The sequence below is a fragment of the Camelus ferus genome, chromosome 16 (assembly GCF_009834535.1).
Source record: "Camelus ferus isolate YT-003-E chromosome 16, BCGSAC_Cfer_1.0, whole genome shotgun sequence".
Lineage (NCBI taxonomy): Eukaryota > Metazoa > Chordata > Mammalia > Artiodactyla > Camelidae > Camelus > Camelus ferus.
The window spans coordinates 31,381,595-31,408,074 of NC_045711.1; the positions used below are offsets into that span (position 1 = coordinate 31,381,595).

The following is a 26,480-nucleotide window of genomic DNA, read 5'->3' on the forward strand; positions in this document are numbered from 1 at the left end:
TAAGAGGCAGAGGTGGAATTTGGACCCGAGACATCCTGACCACAGACTTTATGTATTCTTTCCACATATTGCATCATCTCCAGAGATATGAGAAAACTCCTTGAGTGAAGGAGCAGTTAAAAATGAGCACTGAGATGTTATAGACCATTTTTTCTTTAACGTCTTCTAGGAGAAAATGGACATGCATGCATCTGAACTGGAATCAGGGGTCTGAGTCACGATCAGATCCTTTCATCTCTGATGCAGTGAGTGAGGATTGGATTTTTAGCTGCTATTACTGGCCAGATCACTCAGAAGCCAGGGCGAGCCAGCAACTCTTAAGCCCCTCTCCCTCAGGTGACATCAGTCAGTCAGGCGTCCACCAAGTGCCTACCAAGTGTCCAGGCATGCTCAGCAGGAAAGGGGGGCCTAAGGGGAGGGGCTGGGGCTGGAGGCAGTTAGAAGTGGGCCATGGCGGCCCAGGAGAGACATGAGTTTAGAGAGGGGGATGAGACAGTATTCCCCTTGGCGGTGACAGATGGCACTCCACCAGGGCTAAAATCACAGGGGGAGAAGTTTGCAGGCGAGCTTGCCGCCCCCGCTGCCAGCTGGCCATAAACAGATGTGCAAACTCGTCATCCGGTGTTGGGGGCTGGATGAGTCCAGAGAACTGGGAACCTCTCCCAGGGGGTCCTGGTCTCTCCTCCCAGCCCTGTGGGAATGCCAGCCTAGTGTTGCCCTTGACAGCAGCCAGAAGTCTGCGTTTTTATGTAAAATGTGCCTAATTGTTCAAAGTTGGCTCTAGTATATATTGAGAGAAATGCAGGCAGATGAGATTCAGCCAGTGGGCCGTCAGCTGTGACCTCTTTCCTGGAAAGGGTCATGGGTCACCTGTGAGGGGGAGTCACATATTAAGGATGGGAGGAAAAAGAGAAGACCAAGGGATGTCCAGAGAGGGAGGAGAGCTCCGTGCAGGGAGCTGTAGAGTCTTGGATACCCAGGAAGGTAAGTGTTCATGACTTTGAAGGTGGCGGGGCTGCGGAGTACAAGGAGGTGAGGGAGTGGATCTGACCACAAGGCGCCAGTGGTCCCTGAGAGCAGTGTCAGTAACCACGGAGCAGAAGCCATACAGCACGGAGTTAAGTGCAAGCTTCAGCAGCCAGGCTGAGGGATTCTGTGGTCAGTGGGAGGGGGGATGTGAGCAGTCACTCAGAGAGGGCAAGAGGAGGGAAGCTGAATTTAAGCTGCAGAAACCTGACAATATTTCTAGGCTGAAGGGAAAATGCTCAGAGAGAAAATGAATGAATGAATGAATGAATGAATGAGTATACTGCATGCCAGGAAGGGATGGAAGCAGGGAGACCCTTCCTCCTCAGGTGCAGGGGGCCAGGGAGGTCAGGGTGGCAGGAGAGCTGCAGTCATCCTTACTGGCTGGCCTGCATCTTCAGAGAGTGAGATGCGGGGTGCGGACCTGGGGGTAAGATGCTGGAGCAAGGAGAACAGGGGTTGCTCAGGGCTGTGGCCTCTCCGGGTGAGGCTAGACGCCTCAGAGAGTCTCCTGGACTTGACTGACCAGGTAGCGGGACTCGTGGGTGAGGCGGGAAGGGGGCCGGGTGTCCATCAGAATGGGAGGACTGAAGTCCTAAAGAGGTGATATATTTTGTCTGGGGGTGGGGGTGGATGAGGGTGAGAGAGGGTAGGGCATTGGCATTGGGGCTGGGGAGGGGGTTTATTTCTGAATGAGGCATCCTGGAGAAGCTGAGGTCTTCCCAGTGGCCTGAGACCCTTTGGGGTCTGGCCTCCTCTCCTCCCCTGACCTCACCTCCCCCACCCCCATCTCCCGAGACCAGCTGCCCTGGCTTCTCTACCCGCCACTCCGCACCCCTCCCACTGCCCGCTGAAACTTGCCACACTCGCTCCATCCTCGGGGCCTTTGCTCTTCTCATCCCCTCAACATGGGATGTCCTCCCCTGGGTGTCAGCGTGCTCCCTCCTCCACCTCCTTGAAGCCTTAGCTCAGATGTCACCTCAGGGAGGTCACCTTTCTTGGCAGCCCTATTTAAAACTGCAAACCTCAGCCCCCACCCCAGCACTCCTGACCCCCTGTCCCGGGCCTCCTTCCGTGGCTCACGTCATGTACTCAAGTATTTACTTCTTTCTTATCTGTCCCTCCCACGTGGCAGAATCTTTGTCTTTTGTTCACTGATGGGCCCCTACCCCAGGGTCTGGCACAGGCTGTACCTGGGATGAACGGGTACTGCACACTGCCTTCCTGGGTGTGACGGTGGCAGAGGAGATGTTACAGCGGAACCGAGCTGAAGGCTGTGGCATTGAAGGGTCAGGGACTCTGAAGGCAGGAATTGGATGGGCGATCCCCCGGCCACTGCTGGGGAGAGGCTGATGGCAGGGGATGGAGTGCAGAGAATGGCTCTGCGCCTGCCCTCACCCACTGGAGAAAGCCATGTGCTGTGGGCCCTGGGCGTCTGAAGGTTGATGGGAGATCAGCTCGGAACCCCAAGACAGCCCAAAGTGCCAAAATATTGACATCCCCGGAGACTTCCTGACCTTTTGGGAAAGGGTTGTAGAGGTGGGTAGAGAATAAAAGAGGATCTGAAAGTTAAATGAGAAAAGAACTCATTTGGTGCACACAGCCTGGCAGTCAGGCAGTAAATTAGCACTTGCCAAACTGAAAAGAAAGGGGGGAAATGAGATGGAGAGAAAGGGAGAGAGAAGCCAATCAGGGCCAGCGGTGGCTCCTCTGAGATCGGCTTCCGAGCCCCCACAGACCCCACACCCACCCAGCGCGGGCGGGAGCAGAGAACACACTTGATTAAAGAAAGAATGATAAACCGAAAGGCGGCTTTCTTTCTATCAAAGGCCAGTTTCGCTCTGTGTAAGGTCAAGGTCCAGTGAGTCCAGCATTGCGAGAGAAAATGAAGCAGCCACTTTCCCTCCAAGAAATATTTAAAGAGCCAAGGCCGGGCATTTGGCAGCAGTGGGGTTGCGGGGTGGGTCTTCCTTAAATTATATATCTCTTCTCAGATCTCTTCTTGAAATTATGTTGGTTATATTATCTCATATGTTTTATTGTCTGCCCGCAGCTCTTTCGCTGTCTCATCATTCTCCTATAGCCTCAGAGTTTAATGAGTTTAGCCCTGTTCTCTGGAGCATTTGGTACCTTCTGTGATATTGTGGTCCATGAGGCAATTCCAGCCCATTCCGCCCCCTCCCAGTCCTTCCTCTGTGGATGGCCAGCTCCTTGTGGATTAGCTGCCCCTTCATGGATGCCTGCTGCGTGCAGGGCACCTCACTGACTTTGTTTAATCCTTCAGTCAGTTCTGCAAAATTGGTGTCATCAAGCCCCATTTTCCAGATAAGGAACCCAAGGTGCAGAGAGTCGTTCATTTTTCCCATGGCTCAAATTCAAGGCACACCTGGGCTTTGAACCCAGGGCTGATCAGCCTTTCCCTGCAGCATCTGTGGTCCCCAGAGGAAGGCGCTGCAGGTGTCAGCTCAGCCGCTCCGCGGAGAAAGCCACGCTCCGCGGGTGCAGGTGAGCCGCCCCCGCCCAGACCCGCTCCTTGGTTTCCGATCCCCGACGATGCACAGGACCGACTGTGTTTTAGAGCGGGAATCAGCAAACCTTTTCTGCTAAGGGCTAGAGAGTACACATTTTAGGCTTTGCCTTAATCTAAATTTTAGATGTTGCCAATTTGAGCAACTGTTCCTGCCAAAAGGCTCAAAACGCTGACAGTCTTTTTTACATTTTTTTCCTTTTGCGTTTGAAAATTTTAAAACCATGTTTAGCTCCTAGGCTGTACAAAACAGGAGTCAGGCTGGATTTGGCCTGCAGGCTGAAGTTTGCCGCCCCCAACTTTAGAGGGCTTCCCCTGGCCCTCCTCAGCCATAGCTCTCCTTACAGGGTTGGGAGCTGGAGGGCCAGAGGGACGTGCCCACCCGGGGCCTGAGAGTTCCCTTCCAGGACCTACCTGGGCCTCTTCCATGTAGAAGAGGTGTGTGCACACCTGTGTCTGATGGCAAATTCGGCGGATGGCCGTTGGCAAAGGACAGTGGGACGGAGCCTGGACACCCAGGCTGGGCTCCAGAAGGCTCGGAGATGTGAAGAGGGATTGGGAAGAGAAGGAGAGAGGGCCAGGGCTCCACATACTGGAATCTCAGGGGTCCGTGAATTCCCGGCTTTTGGAAAGGATTATAGACAGAATTATGTTTCCCTAAATTTGTATGTTGAAGGTAACCCCAGTGCAACTATGTAGAGAGATAGGGCTTCCAAGGAGCTGATTAAGGCTAAGTGAGGTCGTTAGGGCGGGGCTCAATCACACAGGACCAATGTCCTTGCAATGAAGATGAAGAGGCACCAGGAGGGGGCCTCACAGAGGAAAGGCCTGGTGAGGACACAGTGAGAAGGCTGCTGCCTGCAACCAGGGGGAGAGGCCTCACCAGAAACCAGCCTGCCAGCATCTTGATCCCAGACTTTGAGTCTCCAGAACTGTGAGAAACAAATGTCTGCTGTTGAAGCCACTCTGTGGTGTGCTGTTACGGCGGCCCGAGCATGCTGCTGGGGGAGGGTAGGCTTGTCAGGGTGGTCGGAAAAAATACGTAACGTTTAATAGTTGGTAGCTCGGTTTGTAACAAGCGTATTTAGACAAGTGGCATGTCGGCGTCTGTTCCTCTTGCCCCAGCGTCCTCCCCCGACCCCCCGAGACCGATATGGTGTCCTGGCTTTGGACCACGTGAATTCTGTTGCAAACCAAGATGCACTTTTTGTACATTTTCAGTCAGCAGCAGCATCGCTCTTACCAAGCAGAACAGGAAGGAGGAGTGAATAAAGGTCTCTGAGGTCAGAGGCAATTCCTCAGATGTCCTGTTCCCGGCTCTGGCTCACACAGAGTGGGCGCCACTGAATCCTGGCCCTGCCACGTTCCTGCTGTGGTCACTGGGCGTGAGCTCACCCGCCCCCCGGGGTAGAGAGGAGGGGTGCCCAGCATGGTGCAGCTTGGGTGGGATTCAGCTTGACCTCTGTACCTGTTAACATCACATCCTCTGTGTGTCTCGCTATTAAGGAGGTTATTGAAACATATCAGGTTGGGAGGAAATTATCTAAAGAGTTATTTCATTTTTTTTTAATGTAACGAGAAATTATAGACGTTAGTCAGGCAGTGGGGTAACCTGTCTATTGGGATGGTGTTTTCCCAGCCCCAGTCGTTTCATTGTCACCTTCCTGACTTCTTCCGCGACGAGCAAATGTTGCAGAGGAGCTGGAGAGAGATTAATCCAAGAAAGAGATTAGAGCTTTTGCACAAGGACTTGAAATAAAAATGCTTTCTCACCCAGTAAGTCAGTGTGATTAATGCCTCATCTGAGGATCAGGGACAGTCACATTCCACAACTTGGCTGGTGCACATTCCAGAATCAGGGAAACACCAGGTGCAGGGGCCATCTTTCTGCCTGATCAGAAGGCTGGCAGTTTATTCAGAATTTTACTTGTGGCTCCTTCAGCCACCATGGAAGACAATTTGACAGTTTTTTTTACAAAGCTACACATAGTCTTTACCATACGATCCAGTGTTTGTGCTCCTAGGTATTTACCCAAATGCCAAATGAATTGAAACCTTACGTCCACACAAAAACCTGCACACGGATGTCCGTAGCAGCTTAATCACGATTGCCAAAACTCGGCAGCCACCAAGATGTCCTTCAGTAGGTGAGTGGACAGAGAAACTGAGATACAACTAAACAGTGGAATATTAATCAGCACTAGAAAGCGATGAACTCTCAAGCCATGAAAAGACGTGGAGGAAACCTCAGTACAGATTACTAAGGCAAAGAAGTACAACCTGGAGAGATGGTATGAGTCCAACTGTGAACATTCTGGAAAAGGCAAAACTAGGAAGACCAAAAAAAAAAAAAATCAGTAATCGCCATGGATTGGAGGAAGGAGGGACAAGAAGGCAGAGCGTAATGAAACTACTATGTATATTAATGTTACGGCATCGGGCACATATCGCGATACATTTTCAAAAACCCGTAGAACGCCAAGAGTGAACCCTCATGTGAACTCTGGACTCTGCGTGATAACAATGTGTCAGTGCACGTTCATCGTTTGTAACTAAGGTACCACCGCGGTGTGTTGTACTTGGTGGGGGTGGAGAGGGAGGAAGGGGTGTATGGGAACTCTGTAGCTTGCACTCAATTTTGCCGTGAACCTGAAACTTCTCTTTAAAACTATCTATTAATTAAACAAACAAACAAACAAACAAAATACAGCCTGTGTGGTCTTTCCCTGCCACACGAAGGTCTGGGGTAGAACTGGGAACATGGTCTGTAACCACCAGGCTTTGAGCTCTGCTTCTCCCATTCTCTCCTCCCTTCAGCTTTCTGTTTTTCCTTTCTTCCTTCCTTTTATTTTTCTCTTTTGTGTTAATTGCTATTTAAAACCTGTGTCAATAATTATAAACCGTCTTTGTACCGTTTGATCCTCTTGTCACCTTTGAGGGGAGCAGCCTACACTTACACCATCCTGCTGTTTGCCTTCCATCCTCGGGGTCTAAAGTGAGCAACCATGAAGGCACAAGGGGTGGTTGCTATGAATAAATCTTAAAGTGCTTTCATTACCTTTGGCAAAGTCATCTTCTGTTCGCTCCATCCGAGACAGAGCCACGATTTTTGTCAAAATAGAAAATATACAGTTTGGAGTCCAGACTTTCCATTCCCATCTGGTGGCAGTTTCTGGTTTTATTTTAATGCTTGTATTATGCATTTTGTCCAAAGATTTCAATTACTGCTGATATTTCTAAGATCCTTGATATGTAAGATCATATTTTAGTGTATTTATCCATCTTTGTCTCTTTCTCTTCAGTTAGGTTCCAGGATCTATGTGGCCCTGGGGTTGTGGGCCCGGAGCAGGGAGTGGAGGAGACGGTTAATGAACTCCGGGTCCCCAAACTGTCAGAACAGAACACCCAGAAAACACTCAGGCTTATCATCTTTCTTCCTAAATGGTGCTGTTTTGACATGTCCGTGTCTCCACCAGGAACATGAAGAATGCCTCTAGTCTCCCATGTTCTCGCCTTGGGATGTTTTTCAAAACAACCATAATTTTTCCATTAAAATTTTTTTTTTTTGATGAAAGGAAGAAATAGTCTTTGTTTCCCTGAGACAGTAAGAGGCCTTGAACAGGTTTTATGCGTAAAAGCTGGTGTTATTTTGTAATGCAGCCTGCAAAGGGCCTTCTGCAGTCAGACCGTTTATTTTAGAGGGGGCTCGGGGTTGGGGCGCTCAGTGAGTAAATACAGTGTGAAAGGGAAGAGCAGAGCCTGGTACGCGCAGCCCAGCGTGGGAGCGCGGGCCTCCTCGCACACGTTAGACTCACGGGGTCCTTTATGACAAAGCCTTCAAAGCCAGGCTTCCTGATTGAAGTGGGCATCTTGGCTGTTTTGACCCAGTTAAGCATTTGAACCCCTCTTTGGCACGAGTCACTTCAGCTGGGCCAGTTCCCACCCAGTTCCCACCGTAGCTGTCCAGGGAACCACAGCAAGAGCCGATGAACCTTCAGTTTAGAAAAATGGTCCAAGTTGTGGATGCCAAAGCCAGATGACCAGGGTTCCATCCCGGCTCTGCCACTTACTAGCTGCGTAGCCTTAGGGCAAACTACGTAACCTCTCTGTACCCCGTTTCCTCAACTTTGAAGTGGAATGCTCCCACCCCGCTGGGGTCTCGTGGCAGCTACGTGAGCTAACGGAGCAAAAGAGCCTGGCACTTCGTGAAAATCATGATGGTGACGTTGGTTACAGTCAGAGTTACGATTTCCAGGGGCATCTTAGGCCTTACCACGCTGCCCCCAAGTTCTTCAGAAAAGCTGCTGAAGCCCCGTCTGCTTCGGGAGGCCTCGGAGTGTGTACCCCTGGCAGAAAGTGGAAAGGTGGGTGGCCCTGGAGCGACATCCTTCCAGCTGCTGTAGGCCTTTGGCCTCATAAGAGACCAGAAGCTGCCCCCCGCCCTCTTCATCCCTGGTTCTGTGCCCGGGCTGGAAGAAAGCTCATTCGTATCTCACTTTTACAAGACAGGCAGCCATTTGTAACATCCTGACATCCCCCCAGGGCAGTTGGCTCCTGGAAGTATAATAATAATGATCATAATGACAAACAGCAGTGAAACTGAATGACAGTGGCCCCACTGGGGGTCTGTCTCTGAAGCGAAAGTTCAGCCTTCCGTGTGCCACAGGGAGGTCTGCCAGCTCGAGCCCTCCTTGCCAAGCCTGGCTCTCCTTCTGTGAGTTTCTCTGCAGTGGGAACCAGATTGCCATGGCGCCCCTTGCCTGGGGCTGCAGGACATCAGGCATCTTCCAGGCGTGGCTGCAAGTTTCCAAGTGCCAGAGACACCTGCTCCTGTCCCCATTGGGAACAGGCACAGGAGAGCCTCCCCATCCATTCTGTGGTCCCTGAGCCCGGTCTTCAGCCCAAAGCTGCCTCCCTAGGCCAACAAGAGCCGGGGAACTAGAGTGTGTTGTAGGGGCCAGTGGAACTCAGACCATCTAGACCAGCACTGTCCAACAGAAATTTTAAAATTCAAAGCCAAAACTGCATTTAAACAGCCACATTTTTTAAGTTAAAAAAGAAACAGGTACAATTAATTTTAATATATTTCATTTAACCCAGTATATCCAAAATGCAAAATTATCAGTGAGTTATTCTGCATTTTTTGATACTAAGTTTTCAGACTCAGATGTGTATTTTACACCCAAAGCACATCTCCATTTGCACTAGCCACCTTTCCAAGGCTCATAGCTGCTTGTGGTTTTAGTAGCTACTGAATTGGATGCTGCAGGTCTAGACAGCTGACAAGACACAATGTAACCAACATCCTAAATCAGGTGCATTGAAATATTTCTCTTCGGTGGGGCTCTCTAACACTATTCCCCTTTTGCAGTGAGGTTTTGGGTAATTTGGAGGTATTTATTAATAGTAGCAGGTCATTGAGGGGAAGTATGCTTTGTTCTAAACATGAATTATTTGCAGCGGTGAGGTTGCACCCTATCCCCTGTACCTTAGGTCTCTGAATTTTCTCCTTTCATTGAGTGCACAAGGCAGGGGTGATAGACTGTGAACTTCCCCAGGAGGAAGTGCTCTGGCCCAATTCTAGATCTCATCCCATTATTAACAGGTGAAGGCACCGCAATGTTCAGAGGGACTTTGTAGTCTTGGTGCAGGGGCTGAGCTGGTGGGCTATAGGGGTTGACGAACACCGTCACCAAGGAACACGGGCCACTGGCCCTTGGCCTTTTGCTTTTGTAAGCCTGGGAGGGGAAGGAGCAGGTGTGATCAGCACCAGTCAGGAGAGTGGAATACTGTGGAAATGGAACATGAGAAGCAAGTTGGACCAAGGCTGACAGAGTCAAAACAAACAAACACTTCAGGTGGCCATGACTCTTAGGATTTGTGAATCATTCTGACCGGAAACATGGTTTCCACACCCTTGACTTCTGACAGCTCTCCAAACTCAGCGGGGGACCTTCCACTACCAGAGCAGAGAGGGGTCTGGTCAGTAAGACAAATGTGTGTAGAAATGGTGCCTCAGCAAAAGCAAACTAACTAAAATAGATAAGCAACAAGGTTTTACTGTATAGCATAGGGAACTATATTTAATATCTTGTAATAAACTATAATGCAAAAGAATCAGAAAAATATAAATATATACATATATGTATGTATAATCGAATCACTTTGCTGTACACCTGATACTGACATAATATTGTAAATCACCTGCTCTTCAATTTTTTTAAAAAATTAAGAAAAACTAAAACACTGATTAATGAAAACAGATGGCAGGGACTGGTTTTAATATAGTTACGAGAACAAGTTTTATTCAAGTGCTTTTGAAATACGAGTTACAACCAACTGAAATGATTTCACATCTCATGAAACGAACCCTCAGAGCCCTTTGATTTATGTTTTGTTAATCCCAAGGTGAGTAATTCCATGTATTTGAAAGCCATACATTGTATTTTTAAAACAAATATGTCAATATTCAGAGCACGACTTATTATTTGATTGGCTTCGGGCAAGTTCCTTAAGCCTCTTCCACCTCAGTTCTGCCGCCTGTAAAATGAGAATAATAATGATTTCTGCCTCATTGGATTACACCTAATGTGTGTAGAGTGTCTGATATATCGTAGGTGCTTGGCAAGCGCACCTTTACTCTCCCAAAGAGAATTTCTGTTGTTCTTCTACTTGGCCCAGGTAGGCTTTGAGGCAGTGATGTCTTGTCTGGGAACTGGAATGCCTTCCATCATTTTGTGTCATTAGGGAATAAATTAGAGCCTCGTTTTGGTAAGGCTTCTGGGGCTTTTCTTGTGTGTACTTTCCAAGTGTTAAGAAAAGAACAAATGTAGTTTTCAAAAGAAATTAAGGCCTCTTTGTAGGTTCCTCTGGCTATCCTTTTCTTGTCAAGGAAACGAGCTGTCAAGCTTCCAAATTCAAACGTGTACCCCTTGTTCCCGCCCGCACAGAGGCAAGTCCGGGGAACGTGTACTTCCCGTGCCATCGGGAGAGATGACAGTGATACGTTAAAGGAATGGAGATGGGCAGACATGCGGGAAGTTAGCTTATGTCCCAGGACATTTAATTAGACATAGTGAGCCATTTAAAAAAATACCCCAGAAGTTTCCAAAGTCCAGTTTGTATGCAAGATGGCAGAATGGTTGCGCTGAGCACCTGTCAGTATGTCCTTCCCATGAATCCTGGGGCACGATCCACAGGTCTGGAAATTGTGTGCCAGCAAAGCCAGTGTGGAAATAAACCACGCCGCACTTAGAAACCCAAGTCAGTATCACCGTCTTCCACAAGGAGAGGTTATAGAATCACGCTGGTACTTCTGATGGTCACAGAGGTAGAAGAGGGAACACAGAGGAAGGTCCGCATGGACCCATCACCCAGCTTGACCGGCTGCCTGCACTTTGCCAACTTATTTCATCTCGACCTCCCCCACCCATTTTCCTGATGCATTTAAAACAAATCTAAGATATCCTGTCATTTAACCCGTGAGTACTTCATCTCTAACTGAAAAGGACACTTTGGAACCAATCACCGTATCGTTTATCCCATGTAACTATATTAGCAATAATCCCTCAGTCTCATCAAGTGTTAAGACCAAAGTGAAATAAGCCAGAAAGAGAAAGAAAAATACCATATGGTGTCACTTATATATGGAATCTAATAAAAGGACACAAATGAACTTATTTATAAAACAGAAACAGACTCACAGACATAGAAAACAAACTTATGGTTACCAGGGTGGGAAAGGGGAGGGTGGAGGGATAAACTGGGAGTTCGGAATTTACAGATACACACTACTACATATAAACTAGATAAACAACAAGGCCCTGCTGTAGAGCACAGGGAACTATACTCCATACCTTGTAACAGCCTATAATGAAAAAGAATTATGAAAAGGAATATGTGTGTATGTATAACTGAATCACTATGCTGTGGACCAGAAATTAACACAACATTGTGAACCAACTATACTTCAATAAAAAAAAAAAATCAAAAATTAAGACCGCATTTTAATTTTCACTATGTCTTTTTACAGTTGATTGGTTTGAATCAAGATTCAGACAAGGTCCAGATATTCCATTTGATTATTATGTTTTATGTCTCTTTTTAAAACATTTTGAAACTTCAGTCCTTCCACAGATGTTTTCGTACCTGTTGTGTGACATGAGGAAACTAGAATTTTTCCTTTAGTCATTCCTCCTCCTCCTCCTCTTGGTTATCATCATCATCATCACGTTTATTACTTCCAGCAAAACTCTATAACACAGTTTGATCGTCTTATTTAATCAGACCTTTGCGCTGAATGACCTCTGGCTTTTTCCAAGAATTAAATCCACCTCAGTGCCTAAATATTTTTCACCCAGGAAGATAATTCAGTCTACCTTCCAACAGTGCTGTGGCATCTCCAGGTGGATTCAGAAGAGGGGTCCCAAAGCAGGTTTCAAGCAGTGAATCACAGGGTGGGTAGTTCTCCGTGCGTCTGATTGGAAGGGCCCTCTTCAAAACTCAAGGACCCGTGTTACAGCATCACCTCGTGTGCATGAACTGAGTGTGTAAATGCCTGCATGCTTGACTTACCTGTTCCAACACAAGCTTTTTGATTGGCCACTAAATGTATAATTGGTGTGTTTGTTTTCACACAGATAATTGCTTATCAGCCATATGGGAAATCCGTGGACTGGTGGGCCTATGGCGTCCTGTTATATGAAATGCTGGCCGGGCAGGTAATGTTTCACTGGGTTTTCGTGTTTGTATTTGCCATACGCCGTGAAGACTTCGGCTCTGTTGGAACTGTGCTAGCCAGACCTGGCAGTGTGGTGTGTCTGATGCTGGTCTGACTGTCCTGATCCAAGTGAAAGAGGGAGAAACTCCACCTTGAGAGTGGATCATATTCAGTACGTACAAAAGTTACCTTCTAATCATGAAAACCCGAATTGAAAGCTACGCCCTGGAGTGTAGACAGTGCAGCCTTCGCATCGTACGCACAAGCTCCCTGCACATTGATGATGATGGTGGCCTTTTCAGTTTTCAGCATCTCCGAACTGGGGTTGGGTCAGTGGTCACTGCAAGTTTCTCTGCAGAAGTTACCCCGGCTGCTGCCCGTGTGTAAAGTCGGTTCTATTGTTAGAGGAAGAAGCTAGTTAAACTTAAAGTGTTTAATAGCTTCTCCCATCTCCCCGTATCTCTCCCTTGGAAGCTCATTGTAATTTTTACAAAAGTCCAGTGAGGCTGAACTTCCAGTTGGAAAAAGGCAAATAAGGTTTCTCCTAGCAGTGTGACATGTATCGGATAACCAAGTGCATTACTGCCTGATGTGGCTCTTTCTAATGTAACAGCCTTAATATCTGTATTAGTAAGGTAAGTTACGCTAGCTGCTTTGACAAACACTGCCCCCCCCCCCGCCGCCGCCACCCACCCAACTCTCAGTGGATTAACAACAGGAGAGTCTTTTACATTCTTGGCACAGTCCTAGGTGGGGGAGGGGGAGCACCGATCCCGGGATCATACTAGGACCTGGGCTTCTTCCATCCATTGGCTCCAGCATCTTTTAGGACCTCAGACTCCTCCACTGCAGCCTCCTTATTCAATTGGCCAGTGAAGAGGGAGCAAGGGGACAGTTACGGGGAGCATTGTAAGGGCCGGACCTGGAGGTGGCATGCGTCTCTCCCGTCTGTGTCCCACCGGCCCCACAGCCCCGCTGAGACACAAGCGGCTGGGAAGTACGTGCCGTGTACTTGTGAGCTCAGCACGGAGAAGCAGGCGTGCTGAGCATCCGTCGGATCTCTGCCGATATTCCCTACAAAGGATTCTGTTGTGGGTGGCTTTTCATAACTCCCAGCACTCAGGTCGGCCAGAGTGTGTGACGCTCCATGGCTAAGAGTCCTCCTAAGAGAGGCTGGAAGGGAGTCCCCAGGTTGAGCAGCCAAACTGCCCCCAAAGAAACCTTTGAATCTTTGCTCCTGGAAAAAAGTCACCCTTTCTGACATGTTACATCCGTTGACTCATCCGTTATTCATTCAGTGCATCTTTATTGAATGTGCACGGTGATGCCTGTGAGCCATACAAAGATCCTTGCCTTCACGAAGCTCACATTCTAGAGAAAGAGAGCAGACAGTTTAGATGAGGAAAATGCGTGCGTTCATCCCTCAGTATCTGCAGCGACTAGTTCTGGGACCCCCTCCACAGATACCAGATTCCTTGGAGGCTCAAGTCCCTTATATATAACAGCATAGCATATGCATATAACCTGTGCACATCCTCCAATATACTTTAAATCATCTCTCTATTACTTAATACACCTCATGCAATGTAAACGCTATATACAGGGTTGTAAATCCAAATAGAAATGCCATGTAAGCATTTGCCAGTATGTGGGAAATTCAAGTTGTGCTTTTTAAAATGTTTTGGATTTAAAAAAAATGTCTGATCAGTTGGTTGCCTGTAACAGTGATACGCTGAGAAGAAAAGTAACAAAGCAGGGAAAGAAGATGCTGTGTTGGAGGAGGGTTGAATTTTTAGCTAGGATGGTCAGGGAGGGCCTCGTGTAGAAAATGAAGTGAAGACCAGAAGTGTCAGGGCAAAGAACATTCCAGACAAAGGGAATGGCAGGTGCAAAGGCCCTGGGGCAGAAGCATTCAGCTACGCTTAAGGAATGGAGAGGAAGCTACCAATGTGGCTGGAGCAGAGTGGCAGTAGGAGGCCTGAGGTCAGAGAAGAAGGAAGGGCACCAGGTCATGGGAGCCTAGAGATCATCCCAAGACTGTTGGCTTTCACCCTGGGTGGGGGACCCCTGGTGACCTCTTCTTACTCTCTCTCATTATGTCTTACATCTTATAGGTATTAAAGCAGTCTTTTTGGTATTGAAAGGTAGTAGGTTCTACCTAAATTTGGTCTTTATTTCTCAGTGATGTTAAGACTTGATTTTTTTTAAAAAAATGATTTTTATATGATTTATTTAGGCTTTTTCCCCTCCCAGTGAAACATTCTTCTTAGGCTAAATACCTCCTCAATTTGTAAACACAGAAAAGCAGGTTACACAGAACCATCATCAGTGAGACAGTAGCTGGGAAAACACAAGTTGCCTGCTCCTGAAGTTAATTTCCCCTCTTTCGAATTTTGACAGTAAAATGTGACTGAATTGTTGGCCCCTCCCTGGGAGCTCTGCTGTTCTCGGAGGCACACAAAAAAAGCTGATTTCCCCTCCTTGATCCCACTAGAATGCTCTGACTCTTGAGCCCAGAAAACAAACTCTGCTTTCATTAAGGATCACATTTGCATATGCCAACAAGCAGAGCTGTTTCCAAGGGCCCTTTACAAGATGGAAAATGAGCCGGCAGGAGACTGGAACCCAGGCCTGCAGCAAAGTCACCCCCACCGCACCCTCCGCCCCAGCCTCCCTCCCTCCCTCCCTCCACAGGCCTTCCTGGGACTTCATTCCCTGGGGGAGAGCCCAGGAAATGCCGCACTCCTGCAGGGACATCCCTTTTGGGGTGAATTTTCAAGTCCTGCCTCATTTGCAGACCGTCCATTAGGTCCTGGACTTGAAGATTCCCGCACCCAGTGGTTCCTTAAAAACACCCTGGCACGTTTTCATTAGTTCCCAGCCAGCTTCTCAGTCAGCCTGCCTTATATGATCCCTTCAGGTTTTCGTGATTTCTGTTTAAAACACTGACACTCTTTAAATATGACATTTTAAAGGCATCCCACGTTCGGGCACAATCATGGTTCCTCTAAATCTAAGTCCTGCCACGGACACAGTTTTTCCATTTCAGAATCCCCCTTCTTATCTTCCTCTCTGACTCCTCAGTGCACATGCAAACGTCTTCCCGGGTCATGACTCAGCCCAGAAAGAATAACGAAGGCTCAGGGACTGTTACCCACGGCCCCCGAAGCTGCAGGAACCCCCCAGGCCCAGCAGAGGGAAGGGGCGCTGTTATGGAAAAGGAAGATTAATTATAAAGTTGTTGTCAGGGTTGTGGTCTAAATGTGTCCTCTTTCATCACAGAGGGCTGAAGATGAGCAGGAGAGGAAAAAAAAAGATAGTTTATTGCAATTTTCTTCTCATTTGGTTTATTTATTGTCAGCAGACAAGGGGACACTTAAGTATAAAGCAGCCTGAGTCTTCCTTCAGTTCCTGGATTGCTTGACAAATATGATTACTTGCAGGCATAAATAGTATTTACCTGGCCCTCTAATGAGCATCATGCAGCTCAAAGCGTTCACGGGCATCCATCATAAAGGGACGGACCGGCCTTCTCCTCTTTATGTGCCTTTCTGCCGGGGCTGTTTGTGCGTTGTCTTCATTCCTGCTGGATCGGTAATGGGTCCCTTATCCCAGAACTTCAGCCCGAAGTGTCCTTGGGTGCCCTCGCGCCCCTCCCCCGGTCATCGGTGATCTGCACGTAAACACGGCAGGGAAGTGATTTAGGAAGCATTTTGGGAAGAGTGAAGAACCATCACCCCTCAACCTGTTTAAAATCCACAAATTACACATCACTAAGGAAGACACCCCTGGTTCAGAAATTTTTTACACTGAGCCAAGTCTATCGCTAACAGGGAACTTAGCTTGAAACACTGAGTCCAGATTGGTGGGAATCTAGAACGAATCATAGGGACTTGGGGGGTGGGGAAGGGAGGCAATCCGAAATGGTCCTGTACTGAGGACCTCCATCCTACATCACCCCCTGTGGTCCCCAGGCTCAGGAGCTAGAAGTGAATGTAATGGTCACACTTCACCATTGACCTGCCTTCAACACCAGGGCCTGAGAGCAAGCGATTACCTGTCAGAATGCTCCAGGGGTGACCTGGAGAGATTTAACGAGAGCCGTAAAAATGTTCACATTCTTTGGTTGCATAAGCCCACACCTGGGAAATTAGTCCTAGGAAGTAATTCGGAGAAGAAAACAAAAATGATACGTGCAGAGGTGTTTACAGCAGCATTCGTTATGAGAACACAGTGCTGGAAGCAGTTAGACATGTGCCCATGGACACATGAGTCAGTCTCTGGTGACGGCGTTAACCTGACTGGGAACACTGATAGCTACAGAGAAAATGTGTTGGCAACAGTCCGTGAAAAGCAAGAAACTCCAAATTATACAGTGTAACTGGAAAATAACTGCCTGTTTTTCGGGAGTCACATAACAGGTGTTCAGAAGAAGTAGGTGGATGCTACCAGGCAGAGAAGATGTGGCGGGATGGACAGTGGGACTGGCGTCTGCTGTAGCTCTTGGCGGGGTACCGCCCCAGCCCCGCCCCTCCCTGTCCTGCTCTGCGCTCCGTCCGTGGGAGTGACACATCCTGCCAGTGACACAGCCTGCACTCCTCAGTGGGGTGTCTGCCCCGCACTGGCTTGCCTTGTGGGCGCCCCAGGCACCCTGTTTCTTCTGCCCAGGGAAGCTCACCTGGGCTTCGACTCTGGTCATTCACACCCCGGCCACTTTTAGATCTCAGCCACCTGAGTACTTTGACCAAATTGAACATTCTTTACACCAGGCACTTACAACTGGAAAAGAGACCTGTTTATTTATATGCCTAGACAAAAATAAATAGAAAGTAAGAGGCACCAGCCCTGGTCTCCCATACCTGGTCCCCAGGTAGAGTTCTTTATGGACCCAGCCTCCTTCCCTCGGGTGGGTGTGGCTCCTGCGTGCTGATCCCACGCCCAGCTCCTATCCAGGGCTGGGGTTGGGAGGGAGGAAGAAGGCTGGAGGTCAGATGAACGGGTTGGAAAGACCTGTGAGTGCTTGTGGGGAGGGTTCTGCTTGGTTCGGCTGCTCTCTCTTACTCAGGGCGAAATGCTGGATGTTGTCTTTGGTCCATGATGTCATTTAAAATTAAGCCAGGCACTGGCATTATCTGAGCCCTAACCATGTCAGCGAAAGTGACTGAGTCCCCTTTTCCAATGGAAGGAAAATCTAACGAGATTAAACATAGGGGGTCCGCACGTCTCACGCTCAGCCCAAGGTTAGCCGAGCCAAAGAGGAGTGTTAAGACATTTCCCATAAACCCACTTCTGCTGTGTGCCATCCCACCAAGGTGACAGGTAATTTGCTAGACCTCTGGGATTAAAGACGTGCTGGGGGATAAAGCTTGGAAAGCATCCTGAGCCCACCTCTTCCTCCTGAAGACCCTGATAGCCCACCCCGCCCCCACCAAGGCAGTTCATCTGCCTTCTTACCAGGACCTCTAAGCACCCTTCACTGGGCACTTACTGGGCATAAGACAAAGTATCAGGCTCAGACTCACCAGGGAGTCCCATTTTACAAATGGGAAAACTGTGTCTTAAAGAAGTGAGTCACTTGCCTGTGGCCACCCAGCTAGGAGGTGGTAAAGCTCGAATTCTGGTCCAGATCCACTTGACTTTAAAGCCATGACCTCCCATCGTGGCACCATGCCTCTCGCTCTCCATATGGGGATTGTAACCCAGTAGAAGCGGACAGAGGTGTCCAGAGGAAGCTAAGCTCTCTTCATTGCCTCCGTGCAGGCGTCAGGCCCCCCACAGAGCAGCTCCCCATTGCATCACAAGGGCCCTGGTGTGAATTCCTAGACCTGGGGCAGGGCAAGTCCTCCTCACCACCTCCTACAGAATCCAAAGGCATTAGCACTCTCCACCCTCCCCCACCTTCTGAACCCAGGGCCCTCCGTAACCTCACTTGGTCGTAATTAGATTTCTTTAACACATAATTACAAGAGTCTTGGATTGATTATAATTTATTTGCAAATCATTAAAAAGCATTACTCAAAAACATTTTCCCTCAAGATTGGTTTGGATTGCCCCAGGCACGATAATTAAAGGGACAGAGGGAAAAAATGAAAAACACACACAGCCGCCAACCTAACGAGAGATTCACGGAGCTAACCCTGCAGCCTGCGGCGTGCTGAGAACCCCCGCTCTGTTTCTCCGCACTGAATTGGATCTTCGGGGGCCGTGGTAATGAATGATGACTCAGCCTAGATATCTTCCCATCCCCATCCCTCTCTTTTCTGGGAATAGCCCCCATTTGATGGTGAAGACGAGGATGAGCTGTTTCAGTCCATCATGGAGCACAACGTTTCGTATCCAAAGTCCTTGTCCAAGGAGGCCGTCTCCATCTGCAAAGGCGTGAGTAGATCTGGCTTCCTTTTATAATAATGGACCGAGGGGGTTGACAGAGGAGATGGCTTCCCCACGCTTCTAAGAGAGATGGCAGAGGCACCACGTACCCACACCACCGGGTTTGAAATTAACTCATCACCTGTGCTGTGACAGCGTCTACTTTTCCAAACCATGAGTCTTTGATCAAGTCCAGGCGGTGAATAGGCATCCGATGCTAGTTACAAAGCCTCCTACGTGATACTGGCCTGTGATCCTTGCAGCACACGCAGTTTTTAGTGATTGTGTGCCTTTTCATATACATTGTATAATATACATACAGAATGGCATTAGCTCTGAGACAGTGTTTAAAGATAGCTATTTAAATTCTTCTTGTGTTTGGCTGTGGGTCCAGATTGCTTCCCCATTTTCACAACAGGAAAATCACTATAGAAAGGCCCGCACTTCTTGTGTTCGTGAGTTGGCATCCCTCGGTGGGAGCCACTGAGTTTCTTGCTAAGCATCCTGCGACGCTGCCCAGGCGTCCCTTTCGGGGCTGGTGGCTGTTGGGGCTGGTGGCAAAGCACAAGAGGGAAGGCATTATCATCTGGCATTCCATTTTCCTCTTTTTTTTTTTTTTTTTTTGGTGGATCCTTTGTTTTTCTTTCTTTTTTTCCCCCAGCTTTATTGAGGTGTAGTTGACAAATAAAATGGTAATATATTTATACAGTGTGATGATTTGATATATGTATCAAGTCATACACGTATACATTGCGAAAGGATTCCCACAATGGAGTTAATACATCCACCTCACATCACCTTTTTTTTTTTTTTTTTGGTGATAACACTTAAGTTCTAGTCTCAGCAAATTTCAGTTATACAATACAGTATTGTCAACTCTGGTCACCATGTTACCATGTTACCCGTGAGATCCTCTTTCTCGTCCTCCTTTCTAGCTGATGACCAAACACCCCGGCAAGCGGCTGGGCTGTGGGCCGGAGGGAGAGAGGGACGTCCGGGAACACGCCTTCTTCCGGAGGATCGACTGGGAGAAGCTAGAGAACAGGGAGATCCAGCCGCCATTTAAGCCCAAAGTGGTGAGTCAGGGACGCGGCCTGTTGCCTGAGCCTGGTTTCCCCAGATCTCGGGGTAGGGGGTCCCGCCTACCCTTTCTTCTGGAGAGAGGAGGCTGGAGACCCCTGGCCTCTGCAGGCTGAAAAGAATGGCCAGGTACCAGCCTTGCTCCTGTGGTCTGAGCAGCAGGACTCCTGCTGACTTTGAGAGTAAGGGGGGGCCTGTGGCCACCACGCCCTCCAGTAGGGCTACCGAGTGCCCCCAGCACGATGAGAGAACCAGGGCAGGCCTGCTTTGGGGATTGGACGTCGTGGCCTCGCCCACCCTGCAGAGCTGCGTTCCTTTCCCTGAGTCCTTGACAGGGCCTGTCCTTTGTCTTCAATTACCCTGGCTTCGCCTCACATGGATGGCAGCATAACTCAGTCTCAGCCAGCCCACCGGTGGGCCCTGGGCTCGGTTCCCACACTGGCCACCATCCCTGCTGCAAGGACTACCTGCGTGTCAGCCACTGTCCCTGGCGTTGCCACCTTCATTCAGATTCTTCCTATATGACTTCCTAGAAAATCGCCCCTTTTTTTGTTTGTGTATTTGCAAACACTGTGCACTACGCACTGATCTCAGTGCTTTACAAATTATTTCATTTAACCCTCACAACAACCCTGGGAGGTGGCTACTGTTGTCCCCAATTATAATTAAGAAAAGTGAGGCACAGAGAGGCTGAGCAACATGCTTGAGGACACACAGCTGTAGGTTGTGGAACCTGGCTGCAAACTCCAGTGTTTTGACCCTGGGATCCTTTCGCCACTGCACCAAGGTTTCGTCTTAACATTTATATCTCTGGAGATAAACTGAGAGTCTTTAAGACACCAGCCTCCTCACTCACACCGCCTGCCACTTTGCAGTGCTTCCCAAGGAGGCTGCTTTTCCCTGCATCCCATTTCTAAGGGCCGAGTGGATCCATGCCTTCCAGCTCTGCCATCGTCTTGGCCAGTATTGGGTAGTCTCCTGGGACTGCACAGAGAGCACCTTTATTCCACAGTCAGCTTTAGAAGCATCCCTGGTTTTTGGGTTCGGCCCAAATCTGTCTCCTCTGACAGGTGCCCACGAGCCGGCAAAGGGGACCCTCCCGGGGTGCTGAGTTCCCGAGTGGGTGGCACACGGCTTTATTCTTAGAGCAGCAACTTCCTCGTCAAATCTGCTTATGTATCCTCTCCTCCAAGAATAAAACTGCTGGTGGCGAGCCCACGAATTTTATTTTTCCAAGATATTTTTAGCATAAACTGAAGAAAAACTGAAATGAATTGGGTCAGTTGACTTCCTCCTGAATCATCATTTCAAGGAAGGCCCTTGTGTATCAGCCACCCCTTCCTCTCTGCAGCCAGGCCTGGATGCTGATGGCAGGAGGCCCTCCTAGGATCCTGGCCCTCCAGTTTACAAAAGCTGGTTTTAACAGGGTGGAAGATGAAGACAGTGATAAATGATGCTGCAAACTGCCTCAGGAGCACATTCTGTTGGGATTGTTCTTTCTTCCCTTTCATATCTATTTAGCCTTCTCAAATTAAGCATGAAGGGTACACAACAGCATCTTACAGGCAGCTTAGCTTCTCCACGGGAGCCTCGTAGGGACCCCCACTGACCCTGCTTTACGTGTTGAGCAAAACACAATGACTTGTCCATCACTTTCTGGAAAGAAATGACATGATGCAGAGTCAGCTATGATATACGTCTTCTTCCATTTATTCCCACTGCATTTGCAGAAGAGATGATTTCTTTGCATCACCTCCCACGCGCTGTGGATACTGTGGCCCTGACCTCAGATGGAGGGGAAATAGGAAGGTGGGTTGGCGCCGGCAGCCGAGAATGCAGGTTGTCCCCCGTGGGCCACAGGAGTCCCTGGACACGCAGTCACACCCCGTGGCAGGCAGTCGAGCCGGGAGCCGTGTGTGTTTGTCTACTCCTGGAGGGCTGCTGCTGCTGCTCATTTTCCAACTGAGTGCTGGTTTAAATAAAGAATAAATTGCCTCTGGCCGTGAAGAAACAGTCCCCCCAGAAACACACAGAAGCAGAAATCATGGGAGGAGGCCCTAAAACTGAAGGTTTCAGGTTAAAGGCCTGTTTGGCAAGAGCTCTGGTGGGAAGGGAGAGACCGCTTCCGCTCACAGTGAGTTGCCCACGTTGCGCTGGAGAATCTGTACACGGAAAAGGAAGAAGCTAGGGAAAATAAAATGCAAAAGGACGGGAGGGAGGCAGAAACAATGGTGGAGGCTGGGAGCCAGCGACTGCAGGAGTGAGCGGCAGACGTCTTGTCCCAAAGCAGGAGCCAGTCAAGGGCGAGGGGGTAGGCTGGGAAAGTTCTGGGCCCTGGAGTCCCTGGAGAGTTCATCCCTGCCTGGTGGCAGCAGAGTGTGGCCCTTAATCTCGGGTGAACGGGGCATTTCAGCAGACTCTGAGGACGTGTGCCAAGCCGAGGTGGAAATACCACGTGCCGGGAGCAGTCCGAGGGGCAGCAGAGGCCATTCGCCCCGGAAGAAGACAACGTTAAGTCAGCTCGCCATCGAGGTTGCCCAACTTGCCGGGTTTAGCAGGACCGCAGCAGAAGAGACCCAGTTGCCTCTGAGTTATCCTGTGATGTGGTTTCCCAACTTTCTCAATAAAAAAGTGTAGTTCCCTCCTCCAGAGATAATTAAAAATTCAGAAGAGTTTCTAGCGAAGGTCCAGAGCTGAGTGTTCTCCGACAGGCATTTGTGGTGTTTCAGAGAGAGAGGCAGCAGCCTCGCTGTCGCTGCAGATAGCCAGCCAGGCAGATCGATTTCTGCCAGAGGCCCTCACTTAACGCGCACGCTGAACCCACTTCAGAGAGCAGCTCTCCTCTGCTCTACAGGTTTATAGCCCCGGCTGGCTACACTTGTCTGTCTTGGTGAAGTCTGCTCAATGCTTTTATAGCAAATGCTGGAGAATCATTTTCCCTGAGATTTATCGGATTAAGGACAGTAAGCTCCTGGCTCCTGTGAAATCAAGGCCTTGGTTATTGTAAATACCGGCAATAAGACTTCAGGTGCCCACGGTTATCTGCAGGGTGCGTCTGGAGATCAAGTTTGTGCTTGTAAGCTTGGGAGTCTCATTGTTTTACTTTTAACTTATTTTTTTTTTGATCCTTTAGTGAAAGATTATTCCGAAATCACTGACTTGTCTCTGAGAGTAGAGGCGTTCGCTCCCTGGGCAGCCACAGAGTTTGTCTGGAGGGACTGAGGTTTCCATAGTGTCCTGGATTTTTTCATTTTCCTGCCTACCAAAGTGACATCACTGAAGCTACACCCAACTGCCTGGAGAATGTGGAATTCCACTGCCCAGGTGCATTTCACGATGTACCTGATGAACAAGGAGACTCCTCGAAGACCGTTCCATCTCACAGCGACATCTGCCATGCAGCCATGGCCTGGGTTCTGTTTAAGGTCACACATAAAGGAGGGCGGAGAGAGGAGGGTGACCCGGGTCAGGTGGGACTGTGGCCATTTCCCCCCCTTGGGGAGGGGCGGGTCTGGAGGCTCAGAGGTGCACCTGCTCGCATCGCAGGCACAGAAGTGGGAGTTGAGAGGGAGGAGCCTGCCCTGGGGCCACCCACAGTGGGAGAACCCATGTCCCCATGTGAAGGTGAAGATGATTTTCTAGACGACAGGGCCATCCCTTGTGTATACCGGTTTATCTTGAAAAACAAAAGCCAAAGCAAAAACAGACGGCTGTGTTGTGATTTTCTCTCTCCTGGAGAGGAGGGAGCCACGTAGCTAACTTCCTTTCCTCCTTTGTGGGGAAAAAAACAGAAACAAGAAAACAAGCACACAGCAAGCAAGCTGGTTTCAGTTTTCTCTTCAAGAAAACACAGCGAAGCAAGACCCTTAGCACTTGGCTGATGTTCTGAGCGACAAACTGAAGTCAACAAAAAGAGGCTCCTTCGTGTCCAGAAGATCCCATGGAGGAAGGAACCTTTTTTTAAGTTTAAAAATGATGTTGTCCTCGAAAGTGTTAACGTTCAGTTACTGAGTGAGAAATGAGAGGGTCGGGGCCACCTCCCGAGGCATCCTGCAACAAGGAGGTCACATAAAAGAATGATGCCGCCAGCCTGTGTCCATCCCAGCATCCTGAGAACTCCCTGAAGAAGGAAAGCTCTTTCTTTCTGTTTTGTCTTAAAAAAAAAATAAAAGGCCCGGGTTTTGGTCCCTACAGGCTGCCCTCAGAGGCACACGTGAGCCTGAGATTCTGATCCAGTGTCACTTTGAATTTTGTAGGCTTTTATCCTGATTTACTATTCACGTGAATAGAACGTCCAGCAACAGCCTTCGGCCTGTCCACGATAAGTAAGAGTTTATACAGATATCGGAAGTGGATACTTCATTGATGGCTCTTTTTTTTTTTTTTTTTAATTTATCCATTGGCACCAAGGAGCAGACTAGCCAGTTCATAGGCCAGCCAAAACCATTCACTGTACTTAAATAGTTTCGAGAGAGAGAGGAATTAATCTACACCGAGAAATAAATCCAGAATTGATGGATGAGCAGAGCACTTTGGAAATAGGCCTGCCTCTCACGGGTAGCCCTCCTGGGAAGTTGCTGTCGTCATTTTATCAAAAAGAGACAAAAAAAGAAGAAAAAGAACTTTCATCGGGTCGTTGTCTTCCTTGGAGCAAGAGCCTAAGGAAGCAGGCACTTGGCGAGCCCAGCGCTGGTGCCTCTGTGCTGAGATGCGCAAAGGTCATTTTCCTGATCGCCTCGAGGCCCTTAATTTCACAGGATCGTTAGTTTGTTTAGAGACTTTGATGATGGTTTGATGATCAAAGTCAGTGCAGTGTTCCTTTTTAACTTTTTTTTAAAATCTATTTTGAAATAATGGTTAATTTCAGACTTGCAGAAGAGTTACAAAGACAGTGTGAGGAATTGCTGCATCCCCTTTCCCCAGAGTCCCCAGATGTTAACATTTCACCACGTTTGCTGTGTCATTCTTCCCCGGCACCTCTGATGAAGGCGTGTAGGTACAGACGTACGTGCAATTTCTTCTTGGAACCGTTTGAGAGTAACCTGCAGACTGACACCTAAGTAATTCCGTGTGTGTCTCCTAGAAATAAGGACATCTCATAGTCCTATGTTCTTTTAACAATGGCTCTGAAAAGTTATTTATATGGAGCAGCGGCTACCCAGGTGAAGGGAAGGGAGGCCCCGGGGTGGTTGTGCAAGTGATCAGTGCCGTCCGTGGGCGGCCTCGGGCAGCGTCTAATCACTTCTTCCAGGTTAGCAGGTAGGTTCATTCTCTTGGTCTTTCCGTGGAACCAGCAGCAGTGATGCTAATTAAAATCAAGATTCTCAAGACTCAGGGAACTTCGCTGACAACATACAAACACTAACCAGCCTTGGGAGACTTCAGTCTGCCATCTTGTGATGTAATTTGGCTTGATTTAAGCCTCGAAACCAGTCGAAGACAGCATCTTCGACTTGGTTAATTAGACGCAAGAAGCCTTCCCATTCCTTGATAATCACTCTCCCAGATGCTTTTCTGCTGGAAAGAAAAACAGGAAGCAATGAGACTTCTATAATAACCGTCCATGTAAACAAGCAGCTCTCTCGCACAGCCCAGCGAGCTGCCGCGGAGGGTGACAGGGTAAGGCAGACCCTGTGTGAACTGACAAGTCCCGTGGTCTGAAGCGAAGGTCTCCCCCAGGGCTGGGCATTACCACAGCTGTTCCTGGAGAAGGAGCCTTGAATGCCCTAAAGCCCTTCGTTAGCATAAGGAAAGACCAAGTGGCATGCGTGCTTTTATTCTGGAGAACACAGGCCACCACAAGGCAGAGCCTCTGCCCTCAAACACACGGGGCTGTCACACCTGCAAGAACCCGCTCATTTAACCGTGTGTCTGTCGGCAAACCCATCCGTAAAACCAGCTCCCTCCAGACCAGAATTGGCCTTTTCGGAGATGTGCTCGAAGGTGGCAGGTGAGATGAGTCTTGTCTCATTTTGCCTGAGAAACCACAGCCTGCTTCCAGTCTCTCATCCCAGGTAAGGGTGGCAGGAGGTGAAAGGGGTCCCAGTCCCTTTCTGAACAGTTATTAAATACAACCTCTGTGTGCTGAAGCAGACAGTTACGCAGTAGAGAAGGACATAAAATGAGAAAACGGTCCCTCCCCCTCCCCAGTGGCCGCTCCCACTGCTCACCATCATTTCTGTAACTGTCTAGAAAGTTGTACACGTGGGCGAACACACACGGAGGAGGTGGTACCATGCGCTCTGTTTTGCACACCTTGCATCCTTTATGCAACAGTCCGCCCCGGAGGCGTCGCCATGCCGGCTCACGTGGGTGTGCAGCATCCTTTGCACGGGCCGCTCCTTTCCTTTTGTTCCCAGGCCAGGCACTGACTTGTTTTCCAAATGCTCTCCTCTGTCCGTTCTTATTCTCCAGACTTTCTGTACCAAAATGCACTGGCTTCAGTGGGCATCCAGGCCTTCGGTGAGCACATTTGCAGAATCTTGGGTGACTTGATGAGCAAACTAACCTCACTTTTAACCCTCAGCGTGTGCCCCTGCTTGTGTTGGTCATGCACGGAAGGCCCCCCTCCCTCCTCCCACCCGGAGCATGCTGATCTTCTTAGAAAGGGCAGAGCCCGGCTGCCACCCAGGGACCCAGCCCCCTCGCTGGACGGTTCTATAGTGTGGACAAGACTTCCCAGGAGGCTCAGAGCAGAATGCTCGTTTATGTCGCTGGGTGTTTAATCAAAGGAAGACAGCGCAGGACCGCGAGTCAGGG

At 49.0% G+C, this 26,480-nt stretch overlaps 1 protein-coding gene and 1 long non-coding RNA gene across 4 annotated transcripts in view; one reads left to right on the plus strand and one right to left on the minus strand.

Moving 5' to 3' along the window:
* The window catches only part of PRKCA (protein kinase C alpha), a 361,121-nt gene that overhangs the window by 323,079 nt on the left and 11,562 nt on the right, over nt 1–26,480 (plus strand). For 2 of the 3 annotated variants that reach the window (XM_032457034.1, XM_032457035.1), the window contains exons 14-16: nt 12,193–12,273; nt 18,543–18,650; nt 19,577–19,717. In XM_032457034.1, coding sequence (XP_032312925.1) covers nt 12,193–12,273; nt 18,543–18,650; nt 19,577–19,717 — 330 coding nt within the window. Of the gene's footprint in view, nt 1–12,192; nt 12,274–18,542; nt 18,651–19,576; nt 19,718–26,135; nt 26,184–26,480 lie in introns of all 3 variants that reach the window. The other variant, XM_032457033.1, reaches the window with a different exon arrangement.
* Nucleotides 1,171–24,072, minus strand: LOC116656756. The gene is made up of 3 exons (XR_004311676.1): nt 24,061–24,072; nt 23,010–23,013; nt 1,171–1,250 (listed from the first exon to the last, which is right to left on the minus strand). It is a non-coding gene; the product is annotated as an uncharacterized LOC116656756 (long non-coding RNA).